The following is a 23,153-nucleotide window of genomic DNA, read 5'->3' on the forward strand; positions in this document are numbered from 1 at the left end:
CCTCCATGACGATTGGGCGCACTCTGGAGGGACAGGGCTACGTTGGGGTCCGCAGCCGCTGCCTGCGCGCGGGAAGAGAGAGGCCCGTCCGGCTCCGTGTGAGTGGGGCGGTTGTGGCCGTTGGGAAACGGTGGCCATGAGGATGGGATGGGTGGGGCTAATGGTCTCCATGGAAGAGAAGGGAGCCTCTCGGTCTGTTAAAGGGCCGGTCGGTTGTTTTGTCAGTGGCGAGCGCTGCTCCAGGGCAGATTTTGGCTTCTCCCCCTCCTAAACACCTTCCTTTTCGGCTCATTTGCTGGGTGGCTGGCTCCCCGTTTTCCCTTCACCTGCAAAAAAGGTGAATGTTTACCTCACAATCCTAAGCAATCCTATAGAAGGCTCCTTAACAGGGCTTACTTCCAGGAAAGTGTTCTTAGGATTGCACTGCTAGTGACCGACCGTGAGGAAGGCAAGCGCTGGAGGGATTTTATGTATTGAAGTTAAAAAAGAAGCATTACTTGGATGCTTCTTAATCCAGAATTGTCGTTGTGGTTCTTACTGTGCTCGTAGTGATCAGAAGCATCCCTTGAACCTGCTCCAACATATAATCTCGAGCACAGATCCACCCCTGGATTCGTAAACAGCCTTAGGATCCAACCGCTTTTAGACATGTTCAGTTGGTGTGAAGTTCTGTTTAGTGGGGCATTTTCTAGTGTGCAGTTCTTAGATCTTCAGCAGATGATCGTGAACCTCTTATCTGGAACATGGCATAAGAATATCAGAAGATCCCTGCTGGATCAGACCAGTAGTCCATCTGCTTCAGCATCCTTTCTCTCATAGTGGCCAACCACTTTTTAGGGCTAGCAACAGGGCATCGAGGTCGAGGCCTTCTCCTGATGCTGCTTCCCAGATGTTTACTGCCTCTGAATGTGCAGGTTTTCTTTAGTCACTACGGCTAATAACCGCGGAGGGACCTCTTCTCCATGAACCTGTCTAATCCGCTTTTACAGCTGTCTATGTTTGTGACCATCTCTGCATCCCCTGGCAGCTAATTCCACATTTTACTCACTTTGTAAAGAAGCATTTCCTGAAGCTACTGCCTATCAGCCTCATTGGGTGCCCTCGAGGGCTAATGTTTTGGGAGAAGCTTTCCCCCAAACTTCATAGCAAATCAGGCTTAAGAAAGTTTGAAGGAAGGCTGGGAAAATCCTGGAGGTGTGTGCATATACCATGATGCTGTGGGGAAAGAGAAAATAAAACTGCTTAGTGTTAAACCTGGGGAAAATAAAGCCACGTGGAAATGCCTTAAGTCCCGCTGTATCACTTCCAAGGTTTGTGCCCTGTGCATGCTTGTGTACTTGGGGATTCACTGAGGATTCTGAATAAAGTTGAGTAGAATTTATCTGTGGTTTCTTATAACATTGTAGGAGACTGAAATCTAGCAGTAACCTTTCGCAAGCCCTTCATATGTGGTATAACACACCCCTTTGTGATGCAGTAGCAGGCAAAGCACCAACCTGCTTTCTGTTTTTAATAGGGAGAGGGGTTAGAGTGTTGGATTAGGATCTGGGAGACCCAGGCTCAAATAATATATATAGTGAGCCAGAGACAGTATCTTGTTTAAAGAAGGGAGAAGAACCTGTCTGGCTCTAGTGCGAACTATACAAATCTATTTTAATGAAAATAATTTAAACATTTATATACTGCAACCACAACTTTTAATCAGCAACAAAAACATACATTTTATAAACAACAACATCAATAAAACAATGAACAATACATACACAGAGGATCCCAAATAAAGTAATATCAAGTCTCTGTAATGGAGTAGGAGATCCACTAATGGTGGAAGGATACCGAAGACCCAGGCTCAAATCCCAGCTCTGCCATGGAACTTTTTTGGATGAGCTTAGGCCAATTATATGTTCTCAGCTCCACCTACCTCAGAGGGCTGTCATGAGAATAAATGGAGGAAAAGAGAACTATATAAGCTGCCTTGGGTCCCCTTTGGGAAGAAAGATGGGGTACAAATGAATAAAATGTAGATTATAGCAATAAATAATTCAGTAGAAGAAGAAGAAGAAGAAGAGTTTGGATTTATATCCCCCCTTTCTCTCCTGCAGGAGACTCAAAGGAACTGACAATCTCCTTGCCCTTCCCCCCTCACAACAAACACCTTGTGAGGTAGGTGGGGCTGAGAGAGCTCCGAGAAGCTGTGACTAGCCCAAGGTCACCCAGCTCGCGTGTGTGGGAGTGTACAGGCTAATCTGAATTCCCCAGATAAGCCTTCACAGCTCAGGTGGCAGAGCTGGGAATCAAACCCGGTTCCTCCAGATTAGATACACGAGCTCTTAGCCTCCTACGCCACTGCTCAGGTGGCAGAGCTGGGAATCAAACCCGGTTCCTCCAGATTAGATACACGAGCTCTTAGATACACGAGCTCTTAGCCTCCTACGCCACTTCAATGATGAACCTTTGCTTCCAGCATTAGCTGATGTCAATTGAAAACTATGGTTAAAAGCGAACAGATCCTTTTAAGATGCAGTATTAAGAGCTCTTGCTGAAAGCTTGGTGGGGAAGGAACATTTCCTGATGGAGACGTGATGTTGCTATCTGTGATGAAATCTTGATCAGGGCCTTATTGACCAACTTTAGGGAGCTAGTAGGTCTAGCAGGTGTTCCCTTAGGAAACTTGTGCCTGGATAGTAATATTACTTATTTTTGGTTGCAGACATCTTGCTATGAGTAAGCGAAATATAAAAAAGAATCGGTTCCTAGAAGTCAGATTTGTGGCAGATGAAGATGTTCTGCATCACATTTCCGAGAATACTGGTATGGCTCACATGGCAATAAAGGACTTCGTTGTTAATATTAGTTTTGTTTTGAGCTGGGACTTTTAAAAACAACAACAACACCTCATTGATAAACTGTGGATGTCCTTAGATACCTTTAAAAGTATGTGCTTTCTAGAAGAAAAATTATGTGATGTTTTTCCTGTTCTCCCAGCTACCATATGACATCTGGAATACCAAAGAAAACACTGCAGTAGGGAAAGCATCAGCTTATTATTTTGTTCTGAAATCGTCTGTGATTGCCAGTCGTTCTGTCTCATAAAGGTGTTAATTTCAGTTGTGTTCTGTTCAAAGTATTTCTGATAATGGTACATTTACCTTCTGGACAAATAGTTGTAGCACATAGAAATCTCATGATTGCAAATTCATGGTTTTCAGGGCAGTGTTTCACTAAGGCAGAAAGAATTACAGAGATGTTCAGCATGGTTCCTGTGTGTACCAGAATGTATGCTGGCCTGCTTGCTTTCCTACTTCTAACCCCTTATACTTTTTCCTTTTCCCTCTTCTGGTTTCCAGCATATTTTTATCCTCCTTTGCCCCATTGTAGCGATTCTCTTTTCTACATTGTTCCCCATAACTTTCATGTTCCTGACTTCCCCTCTTCTCTCTCCCTGCCCTTCACTCCTGTGCCTCCCTGCTTCTCCCACCAGCTTCAAGGAGCGCTAAAGGCAACAGGAGGATGGAAAAGTTGTTGTGGTGGAAACGGGCTTGACGGATTAAATAGGGCTCAATAAATCCAGGGCATTGACATTGACTGCTGTGGTGCCTTGCAGTTTCCTTGTGGTGCCTGCCTGTTTTGGGTAGTTTTGCCTGTCACAGGGCGGGAAAAGGGGAGCACCCCAGAAGGCAGTGTGGCAGCCTTCCAAAAATCGGGACAGTTAAAAAATCCTGCGGGACGTGGAACAAATTGGTTTAAGGCGGGACTGTCCCGCCAAAAGCGGGACGTCTCGTCACCATAGTTTTTATGTATGACACAGTGTGGAATGATCACATGTCACTCTGTACCGTGACATTCCTTTGAAGATGCCAGCTTTAGATGCAGGCAAAACGTAGGAGCAACAAGTACCAGACTCTGGCCACACAGCCCGGAAAATGCACAACAGCCAGTTGATTCTGGCCATCAGAGCCTTTGACAATAAATTGGTGAAAATTAATTTGCTAGAAATTGGAGCTTGTGGCACTGTCCTGTTGTTTGCATTGAACTTCAGAATGGTTGTGGTGGGTTTTCTGGGCTGTGTGGCCGTGGTCTGGTGGATCTTGTTCCTAACGTTTCGCCTGCATCTGTGTAACAGACTTCCCTCTGTGATACACTTCTGAAGATGCCAGCCACAGATGCAGGCGAAACGTTGGGAACAAGATCCACCAGACCACGGCCACACAGCCCAGAAAACCCACCACAACCAGTTGAATCCGGACATGAAAGCCTTCGACAATACATTGAATTTCAGAACATTTGGGAATAAAGCTAGTGCAATATTTATAACATCAGTGCACAAAAATGAGCTTGCCATATATCTGAAGAAAGGGGTGTGCTTATCCTTTTCTGAGTGAAATAGCAGAATGGATACCGTTTCTTTGACTGTAGGCCTTGTTGCACTTCTAGGTCCTAAGATTCAGAAGAATAAAGTTCCACCTGTGCTTGATGTAAAAAGATGGGTGAAGGAAACAGAAGGCAACTCCACAGAGGATTCCGAGGATATTTTTGAGCAGCAGGACTATGTGTCTGTTCTAGGAACAGGCATCACAGGTATTTCTAAAAGAAGTGTAGCATGTGAGTGGGCTAAGTAGTAATGGGTTAACATAGAGGCCCAGAAATTATTGTAGGGCTTGGTTGGTTTGAGAAACATTTGCGGGCTTCATAATATGTAAGTCTTTGGCCAAGACTTGTTATAAGCATCTCCCCGTACTCTAACAAAGAGAAAGACTTGTTGCTGTTTTCTTTATCTTTTTTAAGGGTCTTTGAAAAATGGTTCTGGTGCAGGTGGGAGCGATGTCTTCCTGTTCCAAACTTCAAAGCGTTCCAAAAAGTTGGCAGAGATGGGTATGTTTGTTTTACTAAGTCTTTTAAGGGCTGGTCTTTGACCGTAATAATACAGTTCTGTTCTGTTTTACTAAGCAGATTAATGGTGTCATCCCAGTCTTGATGCTATGTGTGAGATTTTCAAAAACTCTGTTAAGGATAATTTTGCTTTGATTCAATACATTCAGTATATTTTGGTGCTGTTGCATGCTGAAATATTGGAATTTGATTTGGGCTGGCGAGCTTGCTGTGGGCTTGCCAGCTGAGGCAGCCCCCCCCCCCCCAGTTCTATTCTGGGCTCACTAGCCCACTGTGAGCTTGACCGCCAAGGTAGCCCCCCAGCTGACCTGGGCTAGCAAGCCTTCTGCAGGCTCAACAGCTGAAGCAGCAATGCCCCCCACCCCCCACCTGCTGTGTTGATCTGGGCTGGTGAGGCTGCTGGGGCTTGCCATCCAAGACAGCCACCTTCCTCCCCTGGCCCATCCATTTATTTCATATCCGACTCTCATAACATATGAGTTTGACATCCTTGATTTAGACTAAAGTGTAGAGAACTACACAATAAACCGTATAGGGCCAATGAAGCACTTGACTTGAACACATGAAGCTGCTGTCCACTGAGTCAGACCTTTGGTCTGTCAAGGACAGTATTGTCTACTTTGACAAGGATGTGGCTCCTCGGGACCCAGGGTTGGAGTCTTTCACATCCCCTTGTATCTGGTTTGTTTTACTGGAGATTTACTGGGTTTGAACTTGGAACCTTTCACATACATAGCAGGACAGCCAAAATTTGGTGGGAAAGTCAAAAGAATTGGTGTTGCAGCTTGATGAATGCTGCTATTCAAATTCTAAACACGTAGGCTCATTCCGCACATGCAGAATAATGCACTTTCAAACTGCTTTCAGTGCTCTTTGAAGCTGTGCGGAATAGCAAAATCCACTTGCAAACAGTTGTGAAAGTGGTTTGAAAACGCATTATTTTGCGTGTGCGGAAGGGGCCGTAGATTTAACTTTTGGAGCTCTGTAGATTGAGGCAGATTAAGATTTATGGATGGTAATATTGCTGTGTTTTGATCACTTCATGTGTTTGCCCTGGACTGGATTCAATTCTCACTTACAGAAGATTATGAATATATATGTTCCCTGCCTGTTGCGTACCCACTGCATGCCCTGAAGATGCCTCTGGTTAGGGAACTCCCCTAAATCATATGCTATTAGTATGCTTGGGGAATACCACAGCAAGAATTGGGAATGTGGGGAAATTGCCAGGGATCCAACCTTGTCACTGTGTTTTGGTTTTGCCGTTGCCCCCGTAAAAGTCTGTGGGTGCTGAACTATGTAGTTCTTCAACCACTTTTGTTATCAGTTTTTTAAAAATGTTGTAGTGTTTATTTGTCATCTTTAATCTGGCAGTTCTTTTTCTTCAAAGCCTCTGAGCTAGCTCACAGATCTGGCAAGAATGTGACATATGACATACCCAAGGAAGCTGAGAAGAGAGACAGTTCTCCTAAGAGCACCAAGAGTAAGTTCTGTTGAAATAAGTTTAATAAATTAAGATTTAATTACAAAGCACTTTTTAAAATCAGGAAGGCCTGCAGTTTGCTTTCGTTGAAAACCTAATCCTGCTTTCTGAGTTCAATTTATGTTGCATTAACCCACAGCTTTAGCGCACACACTTCAGTATTCTTATTTTATGTAGTCAAAATAAAACTAGAGTCACGTCTTAAATTAAGAGTTGCATTTAAACTGGCTTTTGTATTGAGGGTGTTCATCCCTTTACTAAATGTTAACTGTGTAAACAACTATTCAAGAACCTCAGAAACCCAACGCTGAAGTTAAAACAATGTGTTTAAAGACAGTTTTAATCTACCAATTTTGCCTTGACATGACTTTGTCAAAATTTCAGTGTAATTGAAGGCAAATTTAAGTGAAGGCTACACTGTACCTCTCATTTGAACCTGATTTTGTCAGAACATTATCATTTCTCAGTCTTCTGTGTTGACCTAAATATTCCTGATCTCTCGCTTTTGTACAGTATTATATTTATATACTATGGAAAATACACAGTATTCAATGTGTTCCCATAAAGGCTGTACAGTGTACCTCACAGTCACCTGCTTGCTAAGATGGGGAAAGTACCCAATACCTTTTTAGGTAAGGAAACAAAACGGAGCAGATGTTTGCTGGTGTGAGTTAATTATGACATTCTGTTTCTTAAACTTGTAGAACCCTCAGCACCAAGCAAAGGCCAGGTAGAGGTGAGTTGCAATTTTTTGCTTATTAAAATGTTTGTAATCATTGTAGAATTTCGAGTGAAAGGACAAATAGATCCTAAGTGATGTTGAGTTGGAAAGTTCTTTTCATTCGAGATGAGGAATATATCCTGGCCCGCTTAGGTACTCATCATCCCACCACCCTAGGAGGCAGAAACTAGATTGCTCTTTCCTCTGCCAGTGGAAGAAGAAGAAGAGTTTGGATTCATATCCCCCCTTTCTCTCATGCAAGAAGACTCAAAGACTCAATCTCCTTTCCCTTCCTCCCCGCCCCCCCCCCCATCACAACAAACACCCTGTGGGGTGGGTGGACTGAGAGAGCTCTGAAGAACTGTGACTAGCCCAAGGTCACCCAGCTGACATGTGTTGGAGTGTGCAAGCTAATCTGGTTCACCAGACAAGCCTCCACTGCTCAAGTGACAGAGCAGGGAATCAAACCATGTTCTCCAGATTGGAGCGCACCTGCTCTTAACCACTACATCACGCTGAAAGAGTGCCTGCCAGTTCAGTTGTTTTCCTACCTCCTCAGAATGCATGGATTTTTTGAGCATCATGGGACACCAGGTCTCCTAGAATGGCTTGATTGCAAGATCTTTTTCTTTCGTGTGCCTGACCTTCCTTGTTAAAGTATTTGTCTTCCCCACCATAGAGGCTGTGTAGCGCAAAAAAGGAAAGAAAGACTGCTTGTGTCTTCCTCCTCTCTCCCCCCCCCTCCCCAGTTAACAGATCATTATGGCTTCAACAGATTTAGCTGCTGAAGTTGCATCTTCAGAAAGAGAGCTGGAGATTAACATAAATTCTCCTCCAGCTTAAAGATATGTTTTTTTGTCATTATACGCTCGTTTCTCAAAATTGCTGCTATTCTTGCAGCCCTCTCCCGCTTTGCCATTTCACACAAAGATTCTTTGGCTCTGATTAACCTCAAAGATGAACTGTTTAATGTCTTTATAATTTCAGGACTCGTTGTTACCTTCTCTTTAATCCATTCAATACCTTTAGCACCTTCTCTTTATTTCTTTGTTGCTTCTGTCTTTTTCATAAAGAGATTTAAATATATTCACTTCTAAGCCAAAGTGATAATTTTAAATTGTTGATCAGCCAAAGACGAAAGTGTACATTTCAGAATGTAATAATGGCTGCTGCAAATTCAGTCTAAAATTGAAATTTGCCGTGTTTAGCTAGGTAAAGTAATCGGAATTTGCAGCGAGGCTAAACCAACTGATTCAATTCTTTATTTCGATGATGATCATAGTAGTAGAATGGTGAAAAAGAAATTTTGCTTGGGGGATGCATCTTAACATACTTGTTGCTTTTAACAGATTAAAAAGAACGAGCCTGTGTCAAAAAAAGTTTATGGACTCAGGAAAAGAATCATAGGTAATGTAAGCATTTGCAATAAATGATAGCTAATATAGCTTGGTAATATTTTGTAACTTCAACAATATATTCTGCTTCTTCAGATGGTATGGCTGTATGGGAGTCATCTATGCTTACAGTTTAGTGATTTAGTGATAAATCTACAATGCAAAAAATGAAGTACTGCGTTGTATGAGGTTTTGCATTTCTTACTTAAGTCCCTTCTGCACATGCACAATAATGCACTTTCAATCCACTTTCACAATTGTCTGCAAGTGGATTTTGCTATTCTGCACAGCTGCAAAGTGCATTGGAAAGTGGATTGAAAGTGTATGCAGGTGTGGAAGGGACCTTAGACTCTGAACAGTGTAGCTCACACTGGCTCCTTGTGTGCGCTATTAGTAAGGATTGTGGGTATAGTGCGACTTAAGTGATCAGATGGAAACATTCTTTCTTTCTAGCCCTAAACAGGTGCTCTGAGAGTGAAAGTGATTCTTCCACTTCAGACTCTGACAAGGATAGTGATGACAGTTGCAAAGAAATAGTTGATGAAGCCGATCAGCAGCCAACACCAACCACATCCCAAACTGCAGTGACTTTGGCTAGTAGTAAGCCACCCGTAAAGAAGCCGAAGAAAGACATTTCTGTGAGTATATATGCTGTGGCCACTGGGTCATGACAACAGAAATTTTAAAGAAGATGTTAAAAAAATGTAATTTAAGAACAATTTGGCCTCTGATAGGGAAAGCTAGGTAGTGTTTAGTGGCAACTAAATATAAATCAGCTTTGACCCTTTGGACAGGTCTGCATCTGCAAACAAGTTTACGGTATAGATCCCTGCTAAAATGGAAGCACTTCTTTGGTATGGCGAAATCAGAACTTTCTTTTCAAATTTAAGCATCAGAACCTTTGTCTATAAGGCATCTACCTTTCTGACTGAAGTATAAAAACGACTAGGATAGGCAGGTGAATTTTATCATATAGCATGTTTAAAACCAAACAACTGCCCTGGTACGTTGCAAATCATAGTGCAGACCAAAGAGATTGATCTGTCTTTTTCTAATTAAAAATACTGCACAAGTAAAATAGGGTGAAGACATATCATTGTAGGGTACAAAGGCACTCTTTATGATTAAAGTCTGAACATTAAATTTAAATGATGCTTTTGTGTACGAAGAACATAGTTCTTTCCTGTGCCTTTATTTTCTCTCCCTTTTTTGCCAGCCTTACACTCAGAAAATTGTTTTTGTAGAGTGGCGAGACTGAGCGAGCCGTCTGTTTCCCCCCACAGTTAATGACAGGAGAGAATACCGAATGATATTTGTGTTTTTCTTCCTCAGCGCAATTTGGTGGAGGAGTATTTTGAGGCACATAGCAGCTCAAAAGTCATCACCTCTGACCGAACACTTCAGAAGCTGAAGAAAGGAAAACTGGATCAGGTGCTGTAAATGCCAGGGGAGGTTGTGTTTGTACTGGCTTTGTTTGAGGAGCCTGCTAGCAATTGCCAGTCTGTTCTGAGGGTCAGATAGTTCTGTTTTGTCACAGAGGCATGATTATGGTTAGAGCTTTGTGAAGATAGCAGTAGTCATGATGGAGGGGGGCGATGCTTGGAAGAAAAATGCTGTTGTGGGTTTTGGCTAAAAGGCAGTGGCGTACTGCTAATGGGAACATGGGTATCCATGTCATGCCCCGGGCGCCATTTAGGCCCCGTACGCCACTGTTAAAAGGTGAAACTGAAGATTGCAGCTGCAGAGATAACAACTCTACCAATTTCTAATGTACATTGGTGAGCTATTAAATGATCACTTGGAATAAAAGTACCTGAGAAGGATAAGGAACCATGTCTAAAGTTGTTGTTGCTTTATATAGGACATCTGGTATATAGGATTGCCCAGAACGTGGAGGAAAATGTCCTGCCCTTTTAAATAGAAGATTAATGTATGGAAATGAGCAAGTGAAGCTGTTAATGGCATGGGAATTAAGTAATATAACCAGGTAAATAACATCCTATTAAGCATCTGTTAAGGGGGCAGGACATTTCTTTCCCCTCCAGTTTGTTAGCAAAGCAATGAAAGAGTTACTTGCTGTGTGGACACCACCTGGAACAAGAAGGGTTTTAAACAAACTAAAATTCAAACATCGGTATTTGTAGGCAAGCCATTGTTTGCCAGCTTGGACATGATGACATGTAAGAGGTTATTGCTAATTACCTCCAATCGCACAAGGAGAGGTGGGTGCCATACAGACAGGTATTTGTTCATACAGTGACAGCTGAATTCTGCTACTGACTTAATTATTGTTTCTTTCGTTTATTCGATCCTGCTTTCACCGCAACATCGGATAGGAAGGCAGTCTCTCAATAGCAATTGAAAACCAATTTAATATCTTTAACAATCATGAGATTTAAAATCCTACCAAATCCTAAGAAAACTGGGACCATTAAAAATTAACACTAAGGAAAACCATTTTGTAATGGACACACTTCAAATCAGTTTAGAATGCAGTATAGTATTACTGTTATTAAGCAGAGCACAATTTTATGCTGTTTTCTCCAGACCTTACTCACTTATTTTGCCCACATTTCAACCTGGGCAAAATCAAATGCATTTCTGATGCCATTGGCCAGATACATTGGGAAGTTTAGTTCATTTAATCTCTGAAAAGCATTTTGGGACCTGTTGAACAGCCTTGTCTGGTCTATCTGGAAATAACAGTTTATTCTTCACCAAACCCCTTTCATGTATTGAATAATTTCCTTCGGTTCTCTACCCTGTCTTCCTAATACAGGAAACCCTGCAGAACATCTTGAATAAAGTACCAATTGCTTTTGCTGCTCAACGTGAAGAGTTAAACAAGCAACACGAGTCCCTCTTTTACAAATGGATGTTACAGTTGCAGTAGGTATCTGCAGAATGTAACCTACTTGCAAGCATTTAAGTATTTGGACATTAAGTCATTGTTTGAAACATTGACCAGGGAAACAGTCTTCAGAATTAAGCGACATATGAGTCTGTATTTACTGGGAGTTATGGAAAGGCCGTGTGAATGAAATTTGGACTTGTAGATGTCTCCCACGCTTGCTGTTAAACAGGAAAGAAGTTTCCATATATCAAATACTTCTGAAGATGACACCTAGAGTGATTGATTCTGTATAACAGGAAAAGTGCACAGGATTAAAATTATCCTAGAATATGCATCTACTTGACATATCCACTTCCTATTTGCAATGTACAGGAAATGAGAATATGTTTTGATTTATTCAGAGTATTGCTGTGGCACAATATACAAAAAGACATTTCTGTCTTTAAAATAGCTATTGGTACTCTGTAGGTTTAGAGTGAAACCCAGTCACTAGCCAAAAGTGACTTAATAGCCTAATCCCGAGCACGTTTATTCAGAAGCAAGTCCCTCTGAGTTCAGTGGAACTTATTCTCTAAGAAAGAGGATTTTTTTTATCTATCTATCTATCTATCTATCTATCTATCTATCTATCTATCTATCTATCTATCTATCTATCTATCTATCTATCTATCTATCTATCATCTATCATCTATCTATCTATCTATCTATCTATCTATCTATCTATCTATCTATCTATCTATCTATCTATCTATCTATCTATCTATCTATCTATCTATCTATCTATCTATCTATCTATCTATCTATCTATCTATCTATCTATCTATCTATCTAATATACCGCCCAACCCCCCGGAGGGCTCTGGGCGGTGAACAACAAAAAATTATAATTACATAACAAATTTTGAATTGCAACCTCAGTTTTAAGACCGTGTAAGAATTTGATCCAGGGCCCCAGCCCAACATGCTACCTCTATTGCATCAGATGGCTTTACAAGCCATACAGTGTTCATTTTTGTAACAGCATAGCAGTACCTGTGCCAGAATGTATCTATTTGTTTCAGGCCTCTGAGAATCATTGTGGAGGACCAGTAGTTTCGCCCTTGGGCCAGAATCTTTATGCAGCATCTGTAGAATTTTTACATAAGGTCTGCAGTTGTTTACACTACAATGTCAGCAAACACTAAAAAGGAAATGAACATATCTATGCCAATGACCCTGGGCGACCCTGGTTTGAATCCCTACTTCTAATACAGAACCTGGTTGGGTGAACTTGGGCCCATCACGCACTTTCAGCCTGGCCTACCCCACAGGGTTGTTGCTAAAAAAATGGAGAAGGGGAATGACATTCTAAACTGCACTGAGTGTTTTTCTTTCTTACAGCTTGGGGTTCAATATTGTGCTTTATGGGCTAGGTTCAAAGAAAAACCTTTTGGAGAATTTCCGTGCATCTTTTCTTCAGGATTCGGTTCATCTTGTTGTGAACGGGTTCTTCCCCAGCATCACTGTGAAATCGGTAAGCGAAAAAGAAATAGGAATCCTCAGTGAGTTTGGATCTTGCTACATAATCATCTCAGAGGAAAATGGTGACCTGCCACTTTTTCCGTGCCAGATTCTGAATTCCATTACGGAGGAGGTGCTGGATCACGTTGGCACTTTTCGCAGCCCGCAGGATCAGTTGGACTTCGTTGTGAGAAGATTTAAAGAAGGTAAAATGAATGAGCAGATATCCAAGTAGTCTGGATCCTGCCTGTTAAGTTAGAAAAGAAGGTTAGAAAAATCTACTCGTCTGTTGTCCCTGTATGTGTAGTTCCCAAATAAGTTAAAGCAGGAAAATAATGACTCTTGTTTTTAGTAATCCATTTAGATGTGGAGTCAAAACAAAAATCTTGGGGATTTTTTCCAGTGGGCTTTGCAGCCTTACCATGAGTACACTGTCATGTTATTTCTTTCATTTTGCCAGCACGTGGACCCACAGAGTACACACGAAACCCTGAATGATAATTTTGGAATATGTTGGTATACAGATTAAAGTGGCGCTGCTAACTATCGAGTGACTATTTTGCATGCAGTAGGATTGTTTCTAGAGGTATAGTATTAGGTTGCTGATCTCACAGTGCTGCCCTGTGCCGAGTTACTTCGACTGGAGTTACTCTCTGGGATATTGCACTTGAAATGTTCAAACTTTAATTAAAACCCCCGGAGATTTGTTGATGAGGGGAGGAATGATGAAGCATATTGGCAGTCTGCCCTTATCAACCTGCGTTAGCTTCTGCATGGTCATAAAGTCTTGCTGTGCAAGAACTTGGTGGTACCCTATTAAATGACCGTTTGGTCTTGACACAGCATGCAGTTGGCTTGCTTCCAGGATTTGCTAGGTTGGCCTGCTCTGGCAGTGGCTTAGATGTAACACAGAACATTAGGAAAAAAAACCCACCACCACCACCACTTTCCTATTCCAGCCTGGCACAGTATAGCTTCCTTACTTATGGTGCAACCCCTTAGCAATGAGGCAGAAGAATACATATCTACTGACCCAGTATAAAGGCCTGTGTGGAAGAGTGTTTGGAAGCTGCAGCTGGTGCAGAACCCTGCAGCTGGACTGCTCATCAGGACGAGGACCCAGATATTGCAACAGTTACACCGGCTGCTAATCCACTCCTGAGGCCAGTTCAAAGGGTTGGTTTTTACCTTTAAAGTTTTTGGGACCAGGGTATCTGCAGGACTAGCTTCTCCCATAAGTTCCTGACCAGGAAGCAAGATCACAGGGAGAGGCCCTCCCTGACTGTCCCACCAATCCAAGAGCCTTGTCTGGAGGGCACGTGAGAGAGGGCCTTTTCAGTGGCCGCCCCATGATCATGGAATAATCTCCCTGGGGAGGTGTGCCTGTCCCCTTCACTTTCAATCTTTAGGAAGCAGTTGCAGATTTTTAAATTTAACACTGGGGTTGATTAAGCTACTAGCTGTCCTAAATGGTGATTTTAATTTTGGTTTTTATGTATGTTGTAAGCTGTAAAAAGCTCCTCAAGGAAGAAAGGTGGCCAATAAACATTTTAAATTATAATAACATTATGGATGTGTCAATGTGTTGTCTTGCTGGAAGCTTTGATATTCCATCCTGTCCTTTGTACCGTGGAAAGGCTGAACACATATTTTCGGGGGAGGGCGGCCAATAAATCAAAAAACAAACAAACAAACATGGCTGTTTCCCTTCCTTTCGAAAATGATTTTCAGCCTTTCATTGGCCTTTCTGGTAAGATGTCAAGAAATAAGAACTTTTTTGTATATGTAAAGAATCCAGATACTAAAGAACATTCTTAAAGGTCAACATCTTACATAGATTTTGACCTAGATATTGTACAGTTTGGCACGTGCATACAGATGCCCAAAATACAAACAGTTACTTTTGGTTGCAAATGGATCTTTGAATGTACAGCTATAATGAAATGTTTCACTAAAACCCAATAATTTCTTCACAATGCTATTAAGAGCCAGAAGATAATTAATTGTAGAATTCCATGTTTTTATTTCATACAACAGTTATTGATTTATAAGTTGTTTTATTAAGTAACTGCAAACTTCTAGAGTTCCATGGTGATATGGTTGGGTACTTTGGTTTGCATAGAGCAGCTTTCTGCAACAGTTAAATGTTTAATACATTTTGTATTATTGAAGAGTTCACAGCTGGAATCAACTGGCTGTTGTGAGTTTTCCGGGCTGTGCTGCAGTGGTCTGGTAGTTTTTTGCTCCTAACATCTTGCCTGCATCTGTGGCTGGCATCTTCAGAAGTATGTCAGAGCATGCTTTGACATAACTCTGAAGTGAAATATTAGGAGCAAAAGCTACCAGACCTCGCCCACACAGCCCAGAAAATCCACAACAGCCTATATTTTCTAATCCCCATCCAAATTTAGTTTTTGTGTTTTTGAGCAAATTAAGGGTTCTGTAACAAAATAGGCTTCTGAATTGTAATTGTAAGGAAACGTTACAGTGTAGATCAGTGGTTCTCAACCTTCCTAATGCCGCAACCCTTGAATACAGTTCCTCATGTTGGGGTGACCCCCAACCCTAACATTTATCCATTTTACAGATGGAGAACACTGATGCAGAGAGTCTTAGGCGACCCCTGTGAAAGGGTCGTTCGACCCCAAAGGGGTCCCGACCCACAGGTTGAGAACCACTGGTGTAGACAAAAACGGAATGCCCATCTCCCTCCATTGAACATCAATAATATGTGACTGTTTCATCACTGAATAGCCCTGTAGCCTGGATGCTCCAATGAAATTTGATAGGCTAGACAAATGGCATAAAGAACTATTTGTGTGACTTTGAGAGATGAATAGGTTGTTGTCACTGGCTTTTTGAAGACTATGTTTAATCTTAATTGACACCCTCGTTTTGCTTATTTGTCTGCTGGTGCTCCTGACTCTGCTGGTACTCCAGATCCTTCCTTGGAGCTCTACCTTCTCATTCATAACCTGGATAGCCAGATGCTGAGGGGAGACAAAAGCCAACAAATACTGGCCCAGCTGGCGTCCCTTCCCAATGTCTACCTCATCGCTTCCATTGATCACATCAACGCTCCACTCAGTGAGTCTGCGGGTCGTTCAGATTCTTCCCCTATTCTTTTTGTTTTTTCTTTAAAGAAGAATGCTATCATGGTTATCATCAGTAGTAATTCCTAGCTTCCCTTTAGGCTTTAAATATACAAAATACATAGGGAAAATCTTCCTGTAATTTATCCGCTGGGGAGGGGGCACAGCAGGTAAGGGAAAAAAACAGATTTCTTTAGCTGGTAACAAATGAGGGACAGGAATTACCACGGGGCGTTGCAGGGTTGCACTGGAAACACTGTATTGTGATTTAAGTTTTGTGTAGAACTGCAGTTATAACTGCTCATCAGAGAAGAGCGATATAACAGCAGCCCTATAAAATCCCAGCATGGAAAGGAATGCATCATATATCCAACTATCTAGTACAGATTTACCCCTTCCTCCCTCCTAAGATTCAAGGGAAGCATGTATTATTTCCCCTCTTCCATTTTATTCTGACAGCTTTCCTGTGCAGTGGGTTATGATGAGTATGATTGGACCCAGGGTAATCCAGCAGAGTAAGGATTTGAAGTGGGATCTCCCAGATCCCAGTCCAATATTCTGCTTCACCACGCCAAAATTACATAGGAAAGCTCACCTGTGTCAGAACATTTGAAAATATTATCCATAAGTCATTGTGATGCTTTTTACTACTCAGTGTAATGCCGCTTCTGATGACCTATTTTTCTGAAGATGGCCGGAGAATACAACTCCTAATTTAAAATGTATTCTGCAAGTATAACAGTCTGTGGGATGCCCCTTAGATCCCCAGACTTTGTCATTAACCACTGTTTTTAGATTTCACCCTTTCCTTATTGTAGTCTGGTGTTTTTTTCCCCCTTGTAGTGTGGGATCAGGCAAAACAAAGCCTATACAACTGGTTATGGTATGAAACGACCACCTTTAGCCCTTATGTCGAAGAAACCTCCTATGAGAACTCAATGTTGATAAAGCAGTCTGGGTCTTTGGCTCTCAGTTCTCTCACGCATGTCCTGTGTAGTCTCACTCCCAATGCAAGGTAAGGAATTGGCCAGCAGCTAGAAATGAGAGTGGTTATTCACAGGTGCCAGGATTTTTTCCCCTTTTCTTATATGATCTGGTTAGGTTGAAAACCACCTCTGGCTTGTTGCTTGTGAAATGAAGACCTTGTGCTGTTAGGTTTCCATTATGTCTGAGAATTAGCATTGCCTGACATTCAGGTCATTGACATAGATAAGACACCAAACTTCTTCTGGTACATGGCAAGTCATATATTAATATTCATTTCTACAGACCATGTCCACCTCTTCTTTCTTTTGTCACAAAGAACCTTAAAAATGAAACCGGCTTCCTTATTTTTTAAGTTTATTTTCATATCCAGTTCAGTATAACTTCAAAAAGAAAAGAGCTCTTTTGATAAAGGCCAGTGGGTGAAAAAGCTGGTGTTTCAGTAATTCAGATTTCGGAGAGAGGAACAGGTAGGTTAGAGCAGGGATCTGTTCCAGGACTTAATGGGACCCCAAAAGAAGATCCAGAACTGAGAACTGAGATATAATATGAAAAAAGGAGGCACTTTTTATTTATTTGTTTTGTATGGCAATGGATTTCAAAGGCTTATTTTCTTTTAACATCCCACGGCAGTTATATGATGAAGATGAAAAGTTCCTGGTCTCGCTTAAATACATTTTGTCTCTTTTTTAAAACCCTCAGAGGTATTTTCAGGCTTCTGGTGCAGTACCAACTGGAGCACAAAGATAACCCTTCATACTCAGGTAACCAGTATAATAATGATGAATTCTGGTGTGTGTTAATTTCTGGAGGTCAAACTTGTTGTTGTCACTACTAGAAATAATGTTTTTTGGCTGGTAAGCAAAAAACAAACAAACAGAGATGTATTGCTGTTGTGAATTGCATTACTGTTAAAACATCTAGGCCAGGGGTAGGGAACCTTTAACACTCAAAGAGCCATTTGGACCCGTTTTCCATGGGAAAAGAAAACACTTGGAGCCGCAAATAATTTTTGACATTTAAAATAAAGATAACACTATATATATAGGGGTTTTTTTTACCTTTTACTCTGCTCATTTTGAGAAGCGCATGGACGCGCCTGCCCTGCTGCCTGCAGGGCGGGCAAGGATGAAGCCGGCGGCTCGGCCTCGCTGGCCGCCAGGAAAGTGCCCGCCCCGCTCCAACGGGGTGGGCGAGAGGGGAAGTCCGCGCCGCGGCCCAGCCGACCATGGGCAGTTGGTGCACCCGCCCTGCTGCCTGCAGGGCGGGCAAGGATGGGGCCGGCGGCTCGGTCGTGGAGCCACAGTGCAAGGGCAGAAGAGCCGAATGCGGCTCTCGAGCCGCAGGTTCCCTACCCCTGATCTAGGCAGAGGTATAACAACTCACTGTTCTATAGAGATCCCCATTCTGAACTGTGACTTTAGAGATGATCTAAGTATAGATTTGGTTTTTTTTTTCAGAAGAAAGCTTGTTAAAATTGAAGTTGAAGATTTTTGTTTTTGCATAAAATGTAGTCCTGAAGAAATCCATTCTGTATTGAAGATTCGAGAAAAGAGTATTCCTAAGACTGTTTAGTTTTTAGTTTATAAGGATTTGTTTTCATGATGGCAAAATATGGCTTAATGTATTGTCGAAAGCTTTCGCGGCCGGAATCACTGGAGTGCTGTGCAGTTTCCGGGCTGTATGGCCATGTTCTAGCAGCATTCTCTCCTGACGTTTCGCCTGCATCTGTGGCTGGCATCTTCAGAGGATCTGATGTAGGAAAGGAAAGCAAGTGGAGTATATATACTGTGCGGTCAATAGATGAGGCCATCTGAATAGAAGTAGCTTCGTATGTGAGTAACAATGAAGTCTGTAGCATGTGAGTCACAATGAAGATTGCAAGGTCAATAGGTGAATGCATCTGAATAGAAGTAACCTGGCCTTTGTTCCCTTTGATTGCTATTATCTATAGTTGTCCTGTGTTTGTGTGGAGCTGATTAGTCACTGGCTTGATTCTAGTGTTTTTCAACACTGGCAGCCAAATTCTGTTCATGGTTTCTTCCTTCCTGTTGAAATTGTCCATGTGCTTGTGGTTTGGTTTGGTTGACACCACAGCTCAAGGATCTTAGCTATGTAACTGAAGGTGAGCTGTGGCTGCACTCCCTATGCTTTGTCAGAATTCCAAAGGTGCCTGTACATTCAAAAAGACTTAGAGGGAGGAACATCATAAAACTATGCATCGGTAAAGAGTGACAAGAGGGAACTTTTTCTCCCGCTTCCAACATTCTTGAACTTAGAGACTTCCAATGAATGGGTAGTAGATGGGTAGTAGACTTAGGATGAACAAAAGGAAAAACTTTGTTACTCAGCAAGTGACTAAAATACAGAATTTGCTGCCAAAGGATTTAGCGATGGCCACAGGCAAAGATGGCTTTAAAACGACCATTGATTCTTACTCTGAAGGGTCCTTCTTCCCTGAGGATAAGAGGACAACTTGTGGGTGTTTTCCACCACTTAGCCAGGAGCCATTTTTTCCCCTTCCTGTCTCCTTGGAAAACATTCCCTGCTTTTCAGTTTTGGTGTATTCAGAACTTCAACTTAACGTAACTCAGAAAGAACATGCCGCTTGCACAGATCACAGAAAATATGTGAAGAAAAAACAGAAGGAAACGGGAATGAATGCTGAAAAATTACTAACTGTTGCCTGAAAAACATCTTAAATAATCATCGAATTGAAAGAGGATGAGAACAGGGAGGGCCAAGATATCCGCAGGAGAGAAGGACCTTTCACAGGGAGTACTAGTGGTCGTTCTCCTCTTGAGGTAGAGGACCTTTTGTAGGACCTTCCCAAGCAGTATCCCCAAGTAGGGTGGGTTGTCTAACATCTTCTTCCACGTGCTGCAATACCTGTCAGCCACAAGCTGTATCGGCCAAGCTATAGCTGTTAATTCTGTAATGTCTCAAAAAGGTAGAAATTGATGACCAGGTGGCTGCCTTGCAGGTTTTCTCAACTGAAGTGTTTTTGATCAGTGCCGCATTTGTAGCAGGCGCTCCTGAGTGTGCAGTTATGCCTGCTGGAGGGCTTAGCCCCTGGGCCCTGTACAGACTTTTAAGCATTTGCTGATTGTGGGTGCTAAGATCCTGGTCCCCTTATTAAATAGTGACAAAGATATGAAAAGGCTACCTGTCTTTAGAAACATGTTGGTAATAATGAAGGCCTTTACTGCCCACCTAACATCCAGAGTATGATGTATTTTTTCCGTGGGATGTGGTGGATTAGGCCAGAGGGAACCCATAGGATTTTTTCTTCCCATCTATGGAATTTGGAGTTTGGGGCAAAAGGATGGATTAGTCCTAAGAACCAGCTTATCCTTGTGAAAAACACGAAGGGAGGAACTGACGAAGCACTGAGTTCTGAAACCCTCCTGGCGAAGATGACGGCCACTAAAATTATCGTCTTCAGGCTGAGGAACTTCTGAGGAATGTCTTGAATAGGCTTGAAGGGTGGCTTGGTTATGGCTCTAAGGACTCTGTTCAGCCTCAAGGTAGAAAATCGAATTGCAGGCTTGCCCTTGTAAGGAGGAGGACCTCAGTGCGCCCATAACAGCGCAGGAGGAAAGCACAAGCTGTTGAGGCACTATGCGGCCCATACCTTCCTCCTCCTGCGCTGCGATGGGTTCTTTGAGATCCTCTGAAGGGAAACGGTCGGAGGCTGTCACCTGCAGTGATCTTTGAGTCAGTTAAAAGAGCAGTGCCGAAATTAGAGACAGAAGTGAAAAAGGAACAAACAGCAAAAAACAGGAGTAGAAAGGCTGTGAAGAAAGAAAGTCCTAGAGGAAAGGTAAAGGCTGAAACACAAGTAAGGTTTTACATAGTACGTTAAGTAGGAGAGGCAACTCCTCTACTGCCTCTCCCTGTGAGAAAAGAAACTGAAGAGCAGGAGACTTTTCCTAAGGAGACCGGAAGGGGGAAAAGCCGATTTCCTGCCTCCCTGGCTAAATGGTGGGAAACAGCCACAAAATGTTCTATACCTCAGCGGGAGAAGGGAATCAGGCATATACATGGAGAACAGGTCTATCAGTGGCTACTAACCATGGTGACTGAAGGAAACCTCCCCGTTCTGAGTACTGGTGCCTGGGGGCAGCATCAGGGTAAGGCCTTGGCATATATGCCCTGTTGGCCCTCCAAAGTAACTGATTGCCCACTGTGTGAGACAGGATACTGGACTACGTGGACCACAAGTCTGAACTAGCATCACTCATCTATGTTCATTATAGTGAGAAGACACAGCTTTTCACTTGAGCAAGACTTTGCTTATAATACTAGGTTGTTTTTTTTACTTCCCTAAAAGGGCTTCCCTTCCAAGATTTCTACCAACAGTGTCGAGAGGCCTTCTTGGTCAACAGTGATCTAACTCTCAGGGCTCAACTTACAGAATTCAGAGATCATAAGCTCATTCGGACCAAAAGGGTGAGTTCCTTTATCGTTTAGAAGTATGTGTTCATATCTGCACTACTGGAAGAAACTATGCTGAGATTATGGGTGAATGATGAATGCTGGTAGAACTACCATAGTGAATTTGCTCACTAAGACAGAAATATCAGATGCATGAGTAAGGTATTGAAACAAACTATAACCATTCACTCTGTTAACAGCATACAAAATTTATGGTGTGCCAACCCAAAATTATGCTTAACGGTAGATTTTGTTCTCATGAGGAAGAAATGCACTTCAGTGTGTTATCCTAGTGATGCATTACGATTTCAAGGAACAGATCCATTTTTAGTACACTGGAATATATTGGCTGGACTGAATAAAAACATCCCGTTATGCTTATGTCATGTTTTAATATATATACTGTGCTTGTTTTCAGGGTGCTGATGGAGTAGAATGTTTATTAATTCCTGTGGATACTGGGACCTTGGAGGACTTTTTGCAAAAAGATAGTGAAATATGAAGTCTGTTCCATCCTACTAGAGTTGCCCTCAAAGACTGCCAGAGCACTTCCTGCTGCTTCGTCATTCTCAAATCTCAGGAGTCTGTCTATAAGAATGGCGTGAAGTACTGTGTTAGCCAAGCCAATTTATACATCTATTCAGGTTTCCCATTGTGGTTGATGTCTCCTTTCCGTACTTTTAACTCTAGACAAAGAAAATGCCAGTCGTCAGTAGCAATGTGCCTTTTATTTATAAGCCTACTGGAAAAAAGGTTTGATGGAAGTAACTTATTGCTTGAAAACATGTCTGGTTGTCAGCAGCAGGAGATGAAATGATTTCCAGCAAGGACCCTGAACATGGAAAAGAGGAAAATATGGACACCAGAGATAAGGATGTCTTGGATAGTCAAACTTTTAGCCTTAATAAAACTTTTAGAAACAGGTATTTTACAAAAATGTCTTAAAGTGTCATCTTATTGGTGACATCAAAAGTAAAGAGATGTTATAGTTTAAATATACATAGTTTTTTAATTGTGCAATAGCTCTTTGTGTGTAGTTCTGGTTCTTTCAGCTATAAAAGAATGTTTAGAAAAATGGGTCCAGGATATACATGTCCTTATGCCAATACACGAACTGTACAAATACATGTCCTCACTTCAAGATACTTGTCAACTTACATTATGTGTAGGTGGGAAGGGGGTCTTCCTTTCCTTGTTGATAACTTGCTTGGACTAAAAGTTCCCTGGAAAGAACCTGGTAACAGCTACTACCAGTCAGGGTTCCCCTGAGAACATCTAGATTGACCCACTAAAAAGGATTTCCAGCTAGTGCAGAACTAGACTAATAAAGAAATAAGGTGAATATGTTGTGCCCATGCAGTCTAGCACATAAGGAAGAGATTAAGAGAAATATCCCAGATAAATGTACTGTACTGAAACAAAGCCTCAAAAGTCTGTATGAAAAGAGAAGTTTTTTTATAAAAGGAAATAAAGGAAGAGTGTGGTTGTATTCAAAAAGGGGCAAAACAAAATCCTGGGGGAAAGCGCACAAATACACAGCACTCAGATTTCCAAATAAAAGCAGCAGGTTTTTTTGAGCTATACATTACCACCCCAAGAGCTAGTGCAGATCTTGCAAGTGTATATGTGAAGCTGGGATTTCTTTGTTCCAATATGCATAATTTTTGCTCACATTAAATCTTATCTGTCATTTGAATGTGAATTCATCCAGTTATGATTGCTGTGCTCCAGATAGACTTGGCTACATTTATTTTCCTGGATAAAAAATTCCCCCTAAATTGACTGAATGTTAACACATG

The 23,153-nt window shown here is 41.9% G+C and overlaps 2 protein-coding genes across 3 annotated transcripts in view; one reads left to right on the forward strand and one right to left on the reverse strand.

The window, feature by feature from the left end:
- On the forward strand, positions 1-23,056 carry ORC2 (origin recognition complex subunit 2). 2 transcript variants are annotated; one of them, XM_048486429.1, is made up of 17 exons: positions 1-98; positions 2,711-2,811; positions 4,435-4,578; positions 4,786-4,872; positions 6,281-6,373; positions 7,078-7,109; positions 8,444-8,501; positions 8,942-9,126; positions 9,821-9,919; positions 11,268-11,377; positions 12,722-12,854; positions 12,951-13,047; positions 15,782-15,928; positions 16,777-16,948; positions 17,620-17,681; positions 21,251-21,369; positions 21,773-23,056. In XM_048486429.1, exons 2-17 carry the CDS (start codon positions 2,721-2,723, stop codon positions 21,854-21,856), a joined length of 1,713 nt encoding a protein of 570 aa, XP_048342386.1. In that variant the 5' UTR covers positions 1-98; positions 2,711-2,720; the 3' UTR covers positions 21,857-23,056. The 2 variants fall into 2 exon arrangements, with proteins under 2 accessions (XP_048342386.1, XP_048342387.1); XM_048486430.1 differs by lacking the exons at positions 1-98; positions 2,711-2,811; positions 4,435-4,578 and having other exon boundaries at positions 6,265-6,373.
- LOC125426207 (aldehyde oxidase 3-like) overlaps positions 1-23,153 on the reverse strand; it is a 343,943-nt gene that overhangs the window by 142,553 nt on the left and 178,237 nt on the right. The gene's annotated exons all lie outside the window — the stretch shown is intronic.

This window comes from Sphaerodactylus townsendi, linkage group LG02, assembly GCF_021028975.2.
Source record: "Sphaerodactylus townsendi isolate TG3544 linkage group LG02, MPM_Stown_v2.3, whole genome shotgun sequence".
Lineage (NCBI taxonomy): Eukaryota > Metazoa > Chordata > Lepidosauria > Squamata > Sphaerodactylidae > Sphaerodactylus > Sphaerodactylus townsendi.